The sequence below is a fragment of the Mercenaria mercenaria genome, chromosome 10 (genome assembly GCF_021730395.1).
Source record: "Mercenaria mercenaria strain notata chromosome 10, MADL_Memer_1, whole genome shotgun sequence".
Lineage (NCBI taxonomy): Eukaryota > Metazoa > Mollusca > Bivalvia > Venerida > Veneridae > Mercenaria > Mercenaria mercenaria.
The window spans coordinates 53,290,548-53,309,018 of NC_069370.1; the positions used below are offsets into that span (position 1 = coordinate 53,290,548).

The 18,471-nt window shown below is 34.4% G+C and overlaps 1 protein-coding gene across 1 annotated transcript in view; it reads right to left on the reverse strand.

Annotated features, from left to right (window-relative positions):
* Positions 1 to 429: 429 nt before the first annotated feature.
* LOC123560300 (tripartite motif-containing protein 3-like) overlaps positions 430 to 18,471 on the reverse strand; it is a 37,644-nt gene continuing 19,602 nt past the window's right edge. Inside the window, exons 2-3 of the mRNA XM_045352516.2 lie at positions 12,276 to 12,520; positions 430 to 4,614 (exon numbers count right to left, since the gene is read on the reverse strand). Of these exons, the coding sequence (XP_045208451.1) occupies positions 3,818 to 4,614; positions 12,276 to 12,429 (951 nt within the window). The 5' untranslated portion in view covers positions 12,430 to 12,520 and the 3' untranslated portion in view covers positions 430 to 3,817. The remainder of the gene's footprint in view (positions 4,615 to 12,275; positions 12,521 to 18,471) is intronic.

Sequence of the window (18,471 nt, forward strand, 5' to 3'; positions counted from 1 at the left end):
TTGTTATAACTCCCTTGAGGCCACATTTATGAAACTCGGTCAGAATATTTATCTTGCTAATTCCTAGGCCAAGGTTGAAACTGGGTCATATGGGTTAAAAAACTAGGTCACCCGCTCAAATCAAAGGTAAAGCTTGTAAGTACTCTAGAGGCTATATTTACGACCTATCTTTATGAAACTTTGTAAGAATGTTTATCTTTTTGAGACTGGGTCATGTGGGGTAAAAAAAACTAGGTCACCACTCAAACCAAAGGAAACGCTATTTTAACATAGTGGAGACCACATTTATGACCCCATCTTCGTAAAACTTGGTCAGAATGTTTATCTTAATGATTCCAAGGCCAAGTTTAAAAGGGGAGCGATACAGGGTCATCATGACCCTCTAGTTATATGAAAGAAGGAAAACAAGAAAAAAAACGGAAACCGAAATTTGTGTTTATTATTTATGTCTTCGATAAGTTACAAACAAAAACAATAACAGCTTTAAAAATGTACTACAAGAAGCTAAGTATGTACACTAACATTAAACTCGACTAACAACTATGAGACCGGGTTATTCAATTTACCTTTTTACTATTGTATACCTCTGAAGCTATAAATGTTTTATAAATTCTAACATGACATAAGATAAAATAGGACAGAAATATTTGTTGTTATTAAGAGCAACATCTTTAAATTCCACATAAGTGAAATTTTATTTGTCCGAACTACCAGTTCTTTTGTACATTATGGTAATTCGCCCACAGCTGAATGTTCAAATTTGGTGTCTACTAGTCATGCAGGTTTTGTTGAAGGTTGGCATAATTCTGAAAAATGTTTTCCCGATAGAAATCTTATGGATTTAGATCAAGTGTACCTAACTGGAATCCTGAATCTTGCAACGCGAAACTTCAAGTTACACGTCGTATATTAGGAATGAAAAGTTTTACAATCGCTTCTTAATGTCTTGATCACGGTTTTGTTTCATTAAGCATTACAAAATCATATCCTTACATCGATGTTAAGGAGTTTGTACTTTTCTCTGCACAAGTTAACAGAGAACGAGAACGAGTTAATTGAGAACGAGTTAATTGAGGAACGACATAATTGAGGAACGAGTTAAATGTGAACGAGTAGTCACAAATGTTTTAGATTCAAATCATTCTATTTGTGTGCAGTTTCTTCACCATATACGTACTTGTTAAGTTAACTAATACAATCTTCATGTATATTACTCACTTTACAAAAATCAATATAATATTATGACGAGTTACTTTCTAAATAGAATCCTTTGTAATTAGAAATATCACACTTCTAGCTTCGAACAAAAAAATGTTGCAAATCATCATCATAGATGATAAACAGTGAAAGAATTTCATTATATGTAGGCATGAAAACGGAATCTGCATCCCTCGTATTACTCGAGTAAAGTTTTGATAAAACAACTTATACCAATAGTCTTAAAACAGTTTTGCTGTTCGGATGGGGATTGCGCAGTGAGATTGTGGGGGAGCGGGAAATCACGAAAACATGTCCCAAGATATACATCAGAATATCATTTTCAAGTTTTTTACATAGACATCAGTTTAATCTTAGTCAATATATTTAGAGTAAGCCGACAGTTCGACAAAAATGTGTACATAACTGAATGAATCATTTGGTTTTCACTCTCAAGTTGCCAATGCTAATAAAAAATACCTTCTCAATTAAAACAGTGACACATCTTAAGGTGTCTCTGATAAAAATAAACCTGTTTCGTTTGTGAATACTTTCTATAGTAAATGTGTGACACATGGCATGATGAATATCAATAATGAGTATATAGTACTAGTATAAAATCTTATAAAAACTACACACTGTCCTAATTATGCTAAAACATGTCTCTCTGGATAATCGAGTTGGTAGTGTTACACGTTTAACCTTTACCAGCTGGACACGACTGATTCTGCCTTTGCGACAGTCTGATCATGATCTGCACTGTTCGTCATTCAGTCAGTATCTTTTCGATAAGTACCCCTATTAACAGTTAATGGTACTGTCCAAATTTAAAGATGGATAAGTTCATTATAGAAATTTAGCAGGGTAAGGGTTCAAAAAGTATGTGTCACCTCTGAAGCAACACGCGTTTTTAACCAAATATGCCTCATTATGAGACATACCACCCATAATTGTTGATAACAATTTGTTTCAGCCGTGTTTCATGTCTGCTTGGGATAAATCTAAATGCACAGCTTTCTTTAGTGAAAGGAAAATTTGTAAATTCTACAGTCGTTGCAATTCTGGTCTTGTTTTCATAATCTTAAAGAATTTCTTCTGTACCTCTTCTGTATTTTTGCAGTATCAGTGACAACACCATCTGTTTCAACGCCATTTTTATATCAACGGTCATTATCATATTATTATTATTATTAATATTATTATTATCATTATTATTATTATCATTATTATACATCTTTTACAACAATTGTATCAGTGAACGACAACTGTTATATATTTACCCTTACCCTGCTAAATTTCTAAAGTGAACTTTTCCATCTTTCAATTTGGACAGTGGCATTAACTGTTAAAAGCGGTGCTTACTGAAAGATACTGACTGAATGGCAAACATTGCAGATCTTTATCAGACTGCATGGATGTGCAGGCTGATCAAGATCTACATTGGTCGCAAAGGCAGAATCAATCCTGTCCAGAAAGTCTATTTTAAACAACTACCGTTTGCTGATACTGGTACGTAAAAAAGTGGAACTTTTACCGATTGGTGATACAGTTAGTGACGGTATACATTTGCTGTTTGCTGATACTAATTTTTACCGATTTTTGATACAGTTAGTGACGGTATACATTTGCTGTTTGCTGATACTATTTTTTACCGATTTTTGATACAGTTAGTGACGGTATACATTTGCTGTTCGCTGATACTAAATTTTACCGATTTTTGATACAGTTAGTGACGGTATACATTTGCTGTTCGCTGATACTAAATTTTACCGATTTTTGATACAGTTAGTGACGGCATACACTTGCTGTTTGCTGATACTAAATTTTACCGATTTTTGATACAGTTAGTGACGGTATACATTTGCTGTTTGCTGATACTAAATTTTACCGATTTTTACTGATGCTGTTTGCTGATACTAAATGATACAGATAGTGGCGGCGTAATTGTTGCTGTTTCCAGATACTAGAACATCAAAACTTGTAACTGTTACCGTCTGCCGATATGATATAGAAAGTGACAGTGTAACAGTTGAAAGTCGACAGTGTTATTGTGAAATGTTACTATTATCCAGAGAGAGAGACAGCGAGTTCATAGACTAATTTCTGTTAACACTAAAGGCAAAGTTAAGAAGAATATACAGTAAGAATATAATGGTGCTGAAAGTATTTTTGATTTTCTCCCGTATAATGAGCTTTATTTATTAGACAATGACAGATATTAGAGACAGTTAACTGTACGTGGACTGTATCTGAATTCCCCTATAAAACGAGCATTGTCAAGTTAACGGGCGAATGTAGATGTTAGAGCAGGTGAAATGTAACAGCAGTTTCCGTACTTTATTAAAACAAACTTAATATGCGCGCATATAACTGAGAAATCTACCATTAGTTCAGAAAGATATTGTGGTGATGAAAATCCTATATTCTAATATTACACCTTTCTAGCAATTAGAAATTAGAAAGTGAAACATACACAATTTTGTATGACATTTAAGATTACGGGTATTCTAAGTACAAAATAATATGATAACTCTACGGACGTATCGCGTGTGAAGTGGACAATGGATACATTTAGGGAAATATGTTTTGGCTTTGAAAGGACAAATATAAAGTATATATGCTATACAGATATTGCATAAAGTAATAACGAATTGAGTGATTTAAAGTCGTCTGCATTATACTCCATAATAACAGCCTCGTTTCTGTCGTTAGCCACTGACTGGGTAACTACCAGGCGCCCGGATTGCGAAAACGCAATGCATTTTGGGTAGTTGAGTCCATCTTTTGATGTGAGCACCTCCCATAGTCGGCCATTTTTGGTAACTATGTACACAGCGTTGTTGCATATAACGATTGTATTGTCCTGTGAGTCGGTACACAGTCCCTGTAGGGCGCAGAAATTATCCCCTATACGATACTCCTTGCTACTGAAAACCCTTAATAGTTTTCCTTCGAACTGGAAGATCTTAATTGAGCAGTTCCCAGAATCGGATACAATAATCTGTTTTTCTCTATTAACAGTCACAAAATACGGATGGTCGAACTCTTTTGGCTCGCTTCCGTAAGAACCAAATGCGCTACATATTCCTCCACTCGGGTAGAGCACATATATACAATGCTTACATATATCTGAGACTATCATGAAATTATCGTGGCTAATAGCCAGTCCATATGGAAATTCTAGAAATGTGTCGTTACCATATTTGTTTAGAAAATCGCCATTTTGTGAGAACACTTTAATGCAAGCGTTTACACTATCCGTGACAGCAATGCAGTCATCGGTTGTCATAGCAACACTGATCGGGTAACACAAATTCTGAAGTTCTGTCCCACGCGTTCCAAATTTATGCTTAAATGTACCTTCACTGCCAAATATTTGAATTCTGTGGTTTTCGGTATCAGATATAACCACGTCACCTGCAAAAGGAACAGAACAATATTTGATTAAAAATAATCTTAAAAATATAACATATACCGGTGTGACGTTAAACCAAATATATATACAGCTTGTCATATCTATTTTTGTATATCTGAGTCAACTCTTCTGAATTTAATTACATCACTTAATGCACACTATCTCTTCCTCGAGATCCAGTTAACTTTCGCGGAGAGAATATATAGCTTCCTGGTCTCAATCAGCAACACAAGATTAAAATCCAGATATTTAATGTGTTCATGGACTTGTTGTGGCATATGCACGCTCGTTTGTACTACTGGACGTTTTGCCGTAATTGGTCGATATATATTTTTGTATTGTATTTGCGATCGGTTTGTATAAATTCGTTCTACCTATAGATTCTCCCTATTATTAATGAATTTCTAAACATTTGTAACCGAATACCTATATGTTTAATCTAGAAGCTTACTAATCGTGTTTTGATAAAATATATTATGTAAAGAGATTTACTTCAAAGTTGGTGACCTTTAAAGTACCCGCGGTCAAACAAATTAACTATTTTAGTAAAAGATGATCTACAGAAAAAGACTCTGAAGTGCTCTAAAACTTGTTAAAGCCATACAAGTGTACAATTATCTGAACCCGCGCCACTAGAACTATCAGGGGCCTTCGTGGCCGAGTGGTTAAGGTCGCTGACTTCAAATCACTTGTCCCTCATCGATGTGGGTTGGATTCGAGCCTCAATCGGGGCGTTGAATTCTTCATGTGAGGAAGCCATCTAGCTGGCTTACGGAAGGTCGGTGGTTCTACCCAGGTGCCCGCTCGTGATTAAATAATGCACGGAGGGGCACCTGGGGTCTCCCTCCACCATTAAAGCTGGAAAGTCGTCTATATGACCTATAATTGTGTCGGTGCGACGTTAAACCAACAAAAAAGAACTATCAGGTCAACAGAATAAGACTTGGAGAAAACTTGATACTGACACTATGAAATGCTTTCTATAGAAAGATAAAGGTTTCTTATTCAACTTGGAAAGCCGATGAAGGTTCCAATGTGGAATAGACAGAAAAAACTTCTTGAGTATTCGATTTGCACTGCTTCTTCTGGATAGGGGTGGGTGTGCAGTATAAATTGCAATGACGAGTTACATATGCTTTAAATATGTGTATCAGATCAAAATAAGATAAAATACGCTAAAGTACATTTTACTGTAAATTACCACTATGGATTTGGTCTGGATAAAAAGTCAACAGCGTTTAAGGAAATGATGCCCCTTTTGCCCTGTTGTATCATTGTAGATGTAGTACATCTTCAGAAAAGTCTACACAAGTCTTGACTTTGATTCCATAATTGAAAGGATAGGCCAATAAATGTACTTCGCTTAAACTACTAGTATATTCTGAACTTAGCCTGCGTATTGGAGAATATATTTTATTTAGTCATTTATATAGGCATTTGAAGCTATAAAAGCACAACATAAGTTGCTTCCGATAATTCTGTAAGCAGCACGCCTACGCGTGATACTGGAAATGAAAGCACTGCATTTTTGAGAACTATGGCAATTCCACCCACAGAAAATCTTAACTGTGAAGCTAAAATTATAACCGAATGGCAGATCTTTGGGCAAAAGCTGAACGTTTTGTCTCTGCCATTTTGTTTTCATTTCTGAGATATAAGAGAGTATATTGTTATGTTATTACTCAATATACGACCTCTATTACGATAACTTGGAACTAAACGTTTCTCTTGTTGAGTTTGATCTATACCACTTATATACATTATTAACGTTCTCGGTTATTCTTGCGTCAATGTTTAGGCTCTAGGGAGAACTTCAAACATTATCGGCTCTTCTTCTAATATGGCCCATGTGTAAATACAGCTTAGCTAATAATGTAATGCATTGTATACTGAAGTACGCCAGTAAAAGCCATTTTAATTCTGATATTTCCATAATTGCTATGAAAACTGATACAGTCTACATATTTATGACGATAGTATAACACATTTTGCTTGCTCATTTTATTTTTCTCCGTTTGTCATAATTCGAAATAACTGGTTTCATATGATTTATGAAAAGTGTTTTGTTTTGTATAGTACTGCTACATGACGCAAACTGTGGATTCTACATAGGCCCTTTCTCTGTGTTGGCAACGCTTGTAAAGGTATGTAACCGACCATACAAACGTCCAAGGCAGGACTATGCATTGAGGTGCTCAAAGGATACAGACATTATGTAGTAATGGCAAGTTCCAGATTCTATACCCTACAAACCATATTTGAACGAGAAGTTTTATGTGTGCTTGTTATAAGCCCTGGTACACATAAGAGTTTGCCCTAATGGTGTTCTTGACAATCCGTCAGTCTAAACACCAGAAGTGCTGCACTCAAAATGATATAAAAATTATACATATGGAACTTTAAATCAATTATAAATATCCACAAATAGATAACTTGATTATTAAATCATGCAACTGCCGCAGTGCTATGTTAGAAATGTGGATATTCAAATAAACAATTAATTGTGGAAACAGATTCAACCTAGATGTCAAACTCCGCTATCTGTGTGCAGTTATGAGTGCAAAAGGTTCCTTCTTTACATGTCATTTTAATATTAGAAACTGCAAGTTCAGTGACATGAAGTAAAAACGAGCATAAATGCAAACTTTAACACAGTGGGGAATAATATTCAAATAAGATAGTTATGGAAACAAATTCATTTAAACAATATGATGGCGTAATGACAAATCCCATACAGGCGATGTTAAATGTAGAAGGAACAAACGTTATTTTCTGATATGTCATGTCTGTGCTAAGGAAAGTTATTGTGAACGCCCCTTGTATCCTCCTTTAACATTTTACTTAAAACCTACATCTCCCCATAAACTCAATACAACTTCAAAGAAATGTTTCTTAGGCTGTACCCTTTCAAAATTGTAAAAGATCCATCATACAAAGTTTTTTGTTCTCATGACAATGGCACGAAAATGGGAAAGGAGTGGTTCTTCTTATATGACTACAGTGTAAACTTTAAACATCGTTTGTAAAACATTTGGCCAAATTCCAAAATAAATTGTCACCTCAAACCTAGACAGTACAAAATATTTTGCTCCGTCAAGCATACGGCTTGGTCACTTTTCTCTACAATGATAGTTGAAACGTATATAATTGCAGTCCAGTTCACACAAATGTTCCTTAAGTAACCCTCAACCACGATTGTTTAAGTTATCCTATTTGTGAAAAAAATCTCTAGAGAGCCAGGTTCTTCCCCTATATGAACTCTTTAAAACTCTTCTCCATAGAAACTGCTCGTCACATTTATAAATAATGACGCACAAATGTTCAATGCGTGACCCTCTTCAAAGAACGTTAAGATTATTCGGACTAGTCAAAAACATAAACACCAGAGCTTAAAATAGAATATCAGAGAAAGGTGAATGTACGTTATGTAAATTTATTGAACTTGCTCACGATTCTAATGACTGTGTCTTCCAGCTATTAACCCTTATCATGCTAGTCAAATTGATTCTGCCCTTGCGACCAGCGTAGATCTTGATCAGCCTGCACATCCGTGCAGTCTTATCAAGATCTGCACTGTTCGCCATTCAGTCAGTATCGTTTTGGTAAGCAACCCCTTTAACAGTTTATGGAACTGTCCAAACTGAAAGATGGACAAGTTCATTATAGAAATTTAGCAGGGTATGGGTTAACGAAACGTCAGCACAAATGTATCAATTGCATTATAAAGTTGAAGAAACCAGCTGATATCAAAAGATATAGAAGTTTTGTTTTGCGGAATATCGAAATCTAATCATGTTAGTACAACAAATACTATATCACGAGAACTTGGGTTTAATCCTTAATCAGTTAATTTTATCTCTTCCATCTTAATGGTAGTTTTGTTATAACATATCTGTACCTATTGTGGAACCCAGACTGAAATGTCACGTTTTATTGTTTGACACACCCAGTATATAGAATATAAAACAAGCAATTTACATAAAAATCATGAACGAAATTGACAGTAATATTTGTCTGTCTTTACGCCTACTAATACATCTATTTTATAATAAACGTGTAATTTACTGGGGGAAAATGAATATAAATTGTTATTGACATGTTCACGCTGTTTGGTGCTCTTTTAAAAAATTACAGCTGTTAAACCATATAGTTTGAATGCCGATAGAGCTATGCAATACAAATACTTATTACTTTACTACATTTGCATAAAAATAGACTAGGAGGAACAAGATGGCCCTATAACATTCATCTAAGACGAATCAGTGTCACGGTTAGAAAAAAACAGAACAGATTCGTACCCTGAATTCGACGAAAATTTGTGACACTGTCTCTCAAGGATTTCCTGTTGAGTAAAACAATTATCATATGCTGATCAAATGGACCTTTTTTTCGAGTAAACTTCTAATTTTCATGATGCAAACTGATTCTGAATATCATGGCTTGGACAAACCTGAAACCCGGGGGACCTGTGTAAAAGCATGCATCTTACTTTGCTTGGTTGCGTATATATGCGTCCATTACGTCCAGAGATCTATCTTTTTATTATAAAGGACTTTTAGAAATGTTAAACCAGTTGTTATTATTTTTGGTGCTTTAGGAATGTGGAGTTCACTCGATAACGGTTCCGTTAAATAATCCGAAGCTTTGGGGCTCGCGAGAGATGTTACATTTTTCATTACCTCTCGAGAACAGAGTCAGTACAACCCAGATTGCCATTAATTTGGTTGTTTCCGTTCTAAAGCTTCCAAAGGATTTCTTAGTCTCTATTAGAATTTATTTCAAAGTTCACCCTGCAACTTCATACAAGTGAGTTACAATGTATATACAGAACTTTTCGTGAATACACACAACTAGCTTACGTTTAACTGATATACAAAACATCTCTTGAAACAAAAATGGGGTGACAATTTTGTAATTACAAAACAATGTTAATGGATTCCATGTAAACCTAACCCCAGTCTATCTTAACTTTAAATACAAAAGCATTGTTACCTCTTCCTGAATAGTTGTTGATTGATCTTTTGTTATGCCATGCTAGAATTAAACTTATGACAAATGACTCGATTTTCACATAAGATGATTGTAGGAAAAGATTGATTTACTTTATTGCAATTACACACTGCTCTGACGTCAAACCCAACTAAAATGACAATTCCACTTACAGTTCACGTGCGATGTTGATTGTAGCATTTCTGATACGTCATTGTTGCAAGTGAGCGCTTTATTTGTCTTGCTAACAATGTATGTTACGTAAATTGATGACGCCAACAAAAACATAGATATTGTAGATCTACCTAACATTTTTAAAGATAGAAACACATTCAATAAAGTCTAGAAAGTGAGTACTTTTAAATAACCAAACATGCATTTTAAGGAAGTTTTGTTTATATCAGTAACTGAAGTTCTAAAATACATTTTGTACATGTGTTTGCAAAGAATGACAACTCTTGTCTCCGGCAAGTACTTGCAGGCATAGACCAGTTTACTTCCCTTGCACAAGTGGCTGAAAAGACTATCAGCATATAGATCTACTCGTATGTGTATGATTTATTCTTCCTGCACTGCTTCAATCATTTTATTAGCTCATTTTTCTAAATCTTACTTTTAACAATCTGATAATAAAATGAAGTACATGTATTAGGTAGGCCTTCTGCATTCATGCTTCTAACAATGTCATATCTATAAACAGGTGCTGTATGACATGACAGGTAGGCCAAGTAAAGATCCGTATAACCTATGCACAATAATTATGTAACAATTTTTTAAAAAAAAAATGGCACGTCTGTACCGCATAAAGATAACGTATTAATCTAATCGTTTTCAAGATTGATCATATACCTTCAGCCTTTAGTAGTGGTTTAATATTTTGTTTAGTATGTTGAGAAACGTTTTTGTTTTGAATAAACATTGTATTAAAATCGAACTGAACACGATATCTTATGCTGACCTCTAACACGACTAAATTTGTTTTCCTATTAAACAAAGAAGGTTGAAAATTGTGCATTATTATACAATTCATTTTTCTGAAGTCACATTTATTACGTCATCGCGTCAAACGGTATAGCAGCGCGCTGGAAAATAAACCAACAGAAAACAGGCAAATATCTAATGGATGCCGTCAAAGATGTACACAAAAGTCAAACAGTGATCTGCTCTCGAATAAAATCATTGTTTGTCGTTTAGATGCGTATTATTATATCACGAGGATATAATTCCTTCGCATCTATACTCCAAACAATGCTTTTATTTAACGACAAATCTGTCTGGGATATATTATTTCTTAAATAAGCAGGTCTTTGAACTTGATGACACACCCAGAGAAGCTACATTAATGCATTTAATAATAATACATTACACTAAACGGCCATATAAACGAAATTATCAGTCTGTCTCAACGCCTACACGAAAAACATACTTTGGAATAAAAGCAACATTCTAGGGAAATACTTTATATAAAATCTAACTGACACAACCATGAGAATAAGTGACATTTAAAAATCTATAGTTGTATATTTTGTCTGTTGAGCCCGAATCAAAATGTACCAATTCTTACTTTTATTAAAATGGAAAAGGTAGCCATTCTGTTCCGATAATAACAACTAAACTTATAATGCTTAAGAATTTTTTTATTACGTCCTGGGCCTCAGTTTTGTGAATTTCGTGCAGTTATTCAGGTATGTTTTGACAGAAAATTTTGTACAATGTAGATTTTATTAAGGATTCGTTCTTTTTGCCGAAGCTCCAAACTAATCCAATCGACAAATTTCTGATTTGATTTACTAGTATATCAATGCTGTCTCAATACAGTTCAAGTTTTGTATATTTCAATTTAACCCTTACCCTGCTAAATTTCTATAATGAACTTGTCTATCTTTCAATTTGGATTGTACCATTAACTAATGATTAAAGGGGTGCTTACCAAAAGATGCTGACTGAATGGCGAACAGTGCAGAACATGATCAGACTTCACAGATGTGCAGGCTGATCATGATCTACACTAATCGCAAAGGCAGATTCAGTCGTGTCCAGCATGAGAAAGGTTAATCATTATTTTTCATTTTTCATATAAATTAACCATTATTACTTTAAATTATAGAACTATTACAGATAAAGAATCTATGGCATTACTTGTCTGGTATTCAGTGCCCACAAATATTATCTAAAAGTAAAATCTGACAAATCATTAAAACTTATGACAAAATAAATTCCCTTCAAAATTTTGAGAATGGTATTTAAAAATTCTTTGTGACATAGAAGTTTGTAGTGTAGCAAGGGAGACATACTCCTTTGCTTGTCATATCCGACTCACTTTTGTTTTCTGTCTAGACCATTCTTAAACTGGTCATCTATATAGCACACTCAACTGATATTTCAGCAAGTAAATTTCTCATTTTCTTGCAAAAATGATCGTCAACATTTCGTAAAAGGTTCAATATAAATTTTGTTTACTTTACAATAAAATCTGGTGATATAAGACAGGCTTTAGGAAAGAACAAGATGGCTTTAGTTCTGGTGGAATTTACCCATAGGAACAAAATTTTAAAAAATTTAAACGTAAATGAAAAAGCAGTCTTTATAGCCAGGTGTCTCTGTTCACATATGATGATTAATACATGTTTTACTGCATACGCTCTTTTCCAAACTGTTATGCTAAGTGTTATACCTGCTTTGGTAACGGCTACGCCCGTTGGCATATTGAACTGCCCTTTCCCCTTGCCCTTACGACCGAACCTGCGGATGAGTTTCGAAGCTTCAGCCTGCTCCTTCAAGTCGCTGACTTCGGACGTCGGGGACACCAGGCGTCGCAGTAGGTACATTATTGACTGCCATTGACCCGTGTTGTCGGCTATATCAAGGCTCGAACCGGACACTCATTTATAGTATTCAAGTCCATCAGTGCTTGCTTTTCTGCAAAAAAAAAAGGAATCAATCGCTGAGATATTATACAGTTAATTGGAACATTTTGGCAAAACCATACCTTGCTGGTCAAGAACTTGAAACAAGAGTCAAGATACTCTTAAATAATTTCTTAGTTGATGTATATGTGCTTGCGTCTGGAATCTGACCATATCTTACAGTAATGCTTAGTATCTCTTTGCACATTCAGATTAAAAATTACAGCTTTATTTAGAAAATCACTGTAACCCAGTTAACATGGCCATCATGTCTAATTTTTTCCCCACTAGAAAACCGCAATCAGTATTTCATAGTCGTTTTCAGCCGAGTCCTATACTCATCCAATCAAAGCAAAAACAAAATCATTACTTTCTTGCAATTCATTTGAAAAGAAACGGATTTACCTGTCAATAAAATTAATTTACCTATCAAGGTTTTCGTTGTTATTTATGCAACACAAGAAGATCGTTTGCTAACTGTGCCAGCAATGCTATATCAATTTAAGATGTTTGACAAGATTTGACTGATGCTCTTTAACCTTTAGCCTGCTGGCGGCAAGATATTCTGCCCTTGCGTCCAGCCAGTGCAGACCAAGATCATCCGTGCAGGCTGACCATGATCTGCACTGTTCGCTATTCAGTCAGTAAAGTTTCAGTGAACATCCCTTCAATTAATAAATGGTACTGCCCAAATTGAATGATGGATAAATTTGTTTTAGAAATTCAGCTGGCTAAGGGTTAAATATTGCAACACAAGAAAATAATTAGTTCACAAACATACGTTATACCCATTCCTTTTATACGTAGCAACACAGTATGAAACTGGCATATTAATGATACCAGTTATAACCGGTAGCTAGCTAGTGATGTAAAGTCAGTTAACGATGTATTGTGATATAAATAATAGATGTATAATAAGAATTCTATATTGAAACAAAAATAGCTTACTGGTAATGTATGGTCAGTTATGAATGTTCGGCAAGATTTGGATATTGCCCTTAATACATACAAACATACAAAATTAGCTGACAAGTAGCTTAGATGTCAGTTATTGATATTAACTCGGATTTCACTGTTATATTATACACTGTAGCACAGGAAAATCCAGGCTTCGGCCTAGTAATTGATACCATCAGCCTTTGGTATGATGATGACAAAAGATTTCCTCTTAAAGGAGTTCATCACAATATTTTGTGCGCAGCTCAATCGCGCAGCAAGCGATAACCACTGTAAAGTTTAGGATTCGCCGCCGAAAGTGCATAATTGTCGGATATGCAGCGCACTCGCGCAAAAAAATATCGTATGTACTGACAGTATAGGTCGTGCATCCATATTTTACCTTTAAAAGTGATGGTGTTTTATTGGAGGAGTAGTCGTAGGAAGTGCTCGAATCGAATACATTGTGGACAGCCAATTTGAAAGTAAACTATTTCGTCCAGTAATGATGCAGCCGACTCCAAGTCAAATAAAATTCCAGAAAATCTTAACGTAGATCTATCTCCTTCAAGTTCAAATGTGACTTCCTAAAAATGTTGTTATACTTTTGTGCCCCATCTCGCATTTCGCATAGTAAGACCAGAGTTATGGCCCTTGAAAGTCAAATTGTACATAAAGGGTCTAAACATTTGTGCCGCATGTACCTCAAAAGTATATGCGCCAAGAGTCATGAAACCAAACAAGAATTAAATTCAGCATGCGAAGTTGTGCACCAGTGCTTTTATTTGAGGTTTCACTCAGTAAAAACAGATTTATGTCCCTTGACGTGGTCAAATATATATGTAAATGGCATGTGAAAGCTTGTGTAGCACGTATCCCAAAAAGTATTTGACCTAGAGGCATGCAACCTTAAAGGAGCATTATTCCGCATGTGAGTAAGAAAATTGGTTAAGAAACTGATAATAACATTGTGCAATTTGTTTTGTAAGAAAAAATGTTCATAATTTTAGGTGGGTGGGGTAATGAAAAAATACTTTTGTGGGTGAGTGAATATTTTTTAATTTTTCTTGAAAACAAGCACGGGTTGATATTATTTTTTTGGTTTAGATTTTTTTGTCTTAGTTCTAGCTTACATAATATAAAATTTGGTAAATTCTGTCCGCTAGATTTTTCATATCATTAAGAAATACTCTGTGATTTTCTCAGTTCCAGATACTTTCGACATCTATCAAGAGTAATTTTTCTGAGTTAATATATCTATATGTTGACATTTTATGCATAGCTATAGTGGTTTCATTAATTGTGATGCATAAACAGTAACATCAGAGTGAAACTTTGAATAAATAAATGTTTGCAGTAGTTTTATTATGACATGTATGTATTGTTTCTTCAGACAAAAATACCGATTTGGTGTTCTTAATAAACTTTAAATATTGAAAAAAGAAGCACGGGTACCTATCATTTTTATTTTTTATTTTAACTTGCCATACGTCAATCTATAATTATGCAAAGTTACAAAAAATTCTGTCCGCTAGAAATAATTGTGAAAAACACCTTTAAGCGCAGATATATTCTAAAACAACAGTATCTAGTTGTATGTAACCGTTTTATGGGTGTAAATGACACTACAAATATACAGTAATGGTTGTCTTTACGGCTTAACACTTTCTTAGATTTTCAAAATGCCAGATGGTCCGATCTTAAAAAAATGCTTTCAGCGTTATGAATGATTAGATAATGGCTTTCAAATAATTAAATATAAAAAGCCTAAAGTGACTTATTGGTTGAACACCATTAAACCAGACTATTCTTTATTTCATCGAGATGTTATTTCGATATTTTCAGAATAAAGAATACAGAACGTCCGATTTTCAGAGACTTATATTTCCAGTCATGAATCATACCTCTACTATAGATAAATCAATTAAAGAAATGTTAGCTCTTATCAAAGAAAGTTAAGCTTCCGTAGCTATAACTGCAACCAGTAAATAAATTCCCTTCAGAGTCATTTTTTCGGGACCTAAAATTCTTGCGCAGTCATTTTTGTCTAGCCTGTGACAGTCCTGAGCTTGCATACTTTGATATTATGCTAAAATGCATTAAATGCAGAAGCGCAAACGAAAACACAATACTTTAAAAAGGCACTTTATATTAGAACTACTGCTTACGTTTAATCTGGTTGTGTCCAGCCTGTAAGAAAATTATCTTATTTCAATTTTATTCGAAACTTGCATCTGTGCCAAAGACATGCCTTTTTCATAACGAATTGCTTAGTTCTGTTTTAAAATGAAAATCTAGTGAAATGAACATAATTATGATACAGGCCACCTTCATATGAAAAAAAAAAACAACAACAAAAAAAAAAAACAAACAGCTTTGTGCATCTTATCACATTAATCATATGATTTAGATTCAGGTTGCATATAAGTAAACATATTTGTTATTTTCAATGACTACAACATTTAAAGCGACAAAAACACACTGGTAAGGACCTAAAATCGGTCATAATATGTCCCTGTGGACGAAAATAGGGTCTATATTCCAAGAAAAGGTAGGAGATTTAAAGCCTTAAACCAATTAGCGCCATTCTTTTTACCATTTGCAATCGAGTTTTCCATCTTAGTCTTATTGTTCAGAATAATTCATAAGGGTAAATGATCTTAAATCGAACATAAATGAAATACTGATAATTGGACATATACATACGTTTAAGTGTTCAGACATAAGTTGGATACCTCTCGTGTTTTTTGAACTTAGTGTAGTAATCATTTCATTTCTATTAGGATCATGGAGTCAATTCAATATTCCTTTAAATAATAGAGTTCCGCTTAAAATAGTGATAGTGGGTGTGTGGTTTGTTGTACTAGTTACTTGTCATGAACAGATTCAAATTAAACCTGGAGATCCATAAATTCTATTCTTATTTTATACCTGTTCTATACCCGTTTGAACAATGCGAATAAAGACCGAAATAAACTTCTAATAAAGGCAAGACTTAAACTAGTTTATTCACAAGAGTCTCCGGTTACATAATCATACCACACAGTAGTATATGATCCCTCACAATATATATTATCTTGTATTGATGAAATAAAAAAAAAATTAAAAGATCCTTTGGAAGCTTAGAACATAACTAAGCAAAAATGATAGCTTGAGAAGTAATGTAAATGTGCAATATCCGTCACCTTCCCCACCCCACCCCGCAACCCCGGGTTAAGCGGAACTCTATTATCCATAAACATTGAATCGACTTAATTCATGATGCCAAAGGACCAGAAAATATAACAGCATTAAGGCCAAGTACGGGGTGACGTTTGATGTTGTAATAGTTAATAAAATCTATAAGAAGATCCTTTGGAAGCATAGAATGCAACCAAGCAAAAATAATAGCAGACTCTGTTTAAAGACGAATAGTGCTCACGGCTCTTGTAAGTAGAACGTCCAGGCATTCTATAAATAGCCCAGGTAGTTTCACATGGCTATTAGTTTACAGACTATATATTTATTGCCAGACGTACGATTACCTTTGCATAATATATTTTATAGTGATTGCGTCTGGTTCTACTTTTCTTTGTTTTAGATGGACGGTATTATTTCAGTAACGCACGCCATACTGAGTGATGTTGAGTAGAGATTTCAGTAGAATTGCATCGTTGCAATACATGAAATGTTATTGATTCGCTTTTCTTGCTTGGCTCCAATTAATGAATATTTAAACCTAATTTTATCATTCTTTCTGCAAAGTGGTAACGCATTTGGTAAAATTAAAGCACTGCAAATGGCACATTATATGGTAACAAATTTAATTACTGACAAAATAAAACAAGTCAAAACTCTATAACACGATTCATTAATATTATATCACAGACCATTTCCGATAAAACGTACACGAAATGAGTTTTTCTATTTTTGCAACTTTGAGTACAATGCTAGCAGTTAATGTAATGAAACAGTGTGCCATTGTGAAAGCTTTAACCCTTATCATGCTGGACACGATTTATTCTGCCTTTGCGACCAGAACAGATCATGATCTGCCTGCATATCCGTGCAGTCTGATTATGACCTGCACTGTTCGCCATTCAGTTAGTCTCGTTTTGGTATGTACCACTTTTAACAGTTAATGGTACTGTCGGAATTGAAAGATGGACAAGTTCATTATAGAAATTTATCAGGGTAAGGGTTAATATCTGAAACATTCTGAAACAAGAAATATCTTTAAAAATGATGGTCGGCGAATTGTAATAAGGAAAGAAGTTTATGAATTTTTCATCTAACATTCATCTTTCATCTAACATTTTTCAAACTGCAAAACTAAACACTGCACTTTAACAATTTAAATGGTTCTCTTTTAATTTTTCGCAAAGGTTTAGTAGGGTTGCAATTTTGTTTCGTTTATCCTTAGACGAATAATTACAGCAGTAGTTTGATGAAGATTCATGAAGCGGTTCATGAGAAGAGGTCATTAAACGTGTTTATATTTTTAGCTAAATTGGTCCCTATCCCCATTTGTAACAAAATAGCAGGAAACCTTACGATATTGTTACACATCGAGTTTGATAAAAATCCATTACATTTTAGTTGTTAATGCGAAGAAAGGCATATCTACTTTTAGCTATAGTGGTCCCTAATAGGGCCCAAGTTCCTATATAAATAAATTTGGAAGAGGACCTTATAATGATGCTCCAGACCAAGTATGACAAAGATCCACCAAGCTGTTCATGAGACGCTGTATAAAGGCATTTCTAGTTTTAGCTCTAGCAGCCCCTAAAAGGGGTCAAATGTCCCAGCTGAACAAAGTTGGCTGCGGACCTAATAAAAATGCTACAAATCAAGTTTGATTAGGATACATGAGAAAAAAATCAATTAAAGCATTTTTTTATTTATTATTTTTATTTATTTCTAAAATAGGCCAACTGATCCCGCTTTAACAAATGCATATTCGCTATTCATGAATCTTTGGACAATGACGTCACACCTATAAAAAAGTGAAGGTCAAGCAATACATACAATTGTAATTATTTCAATATT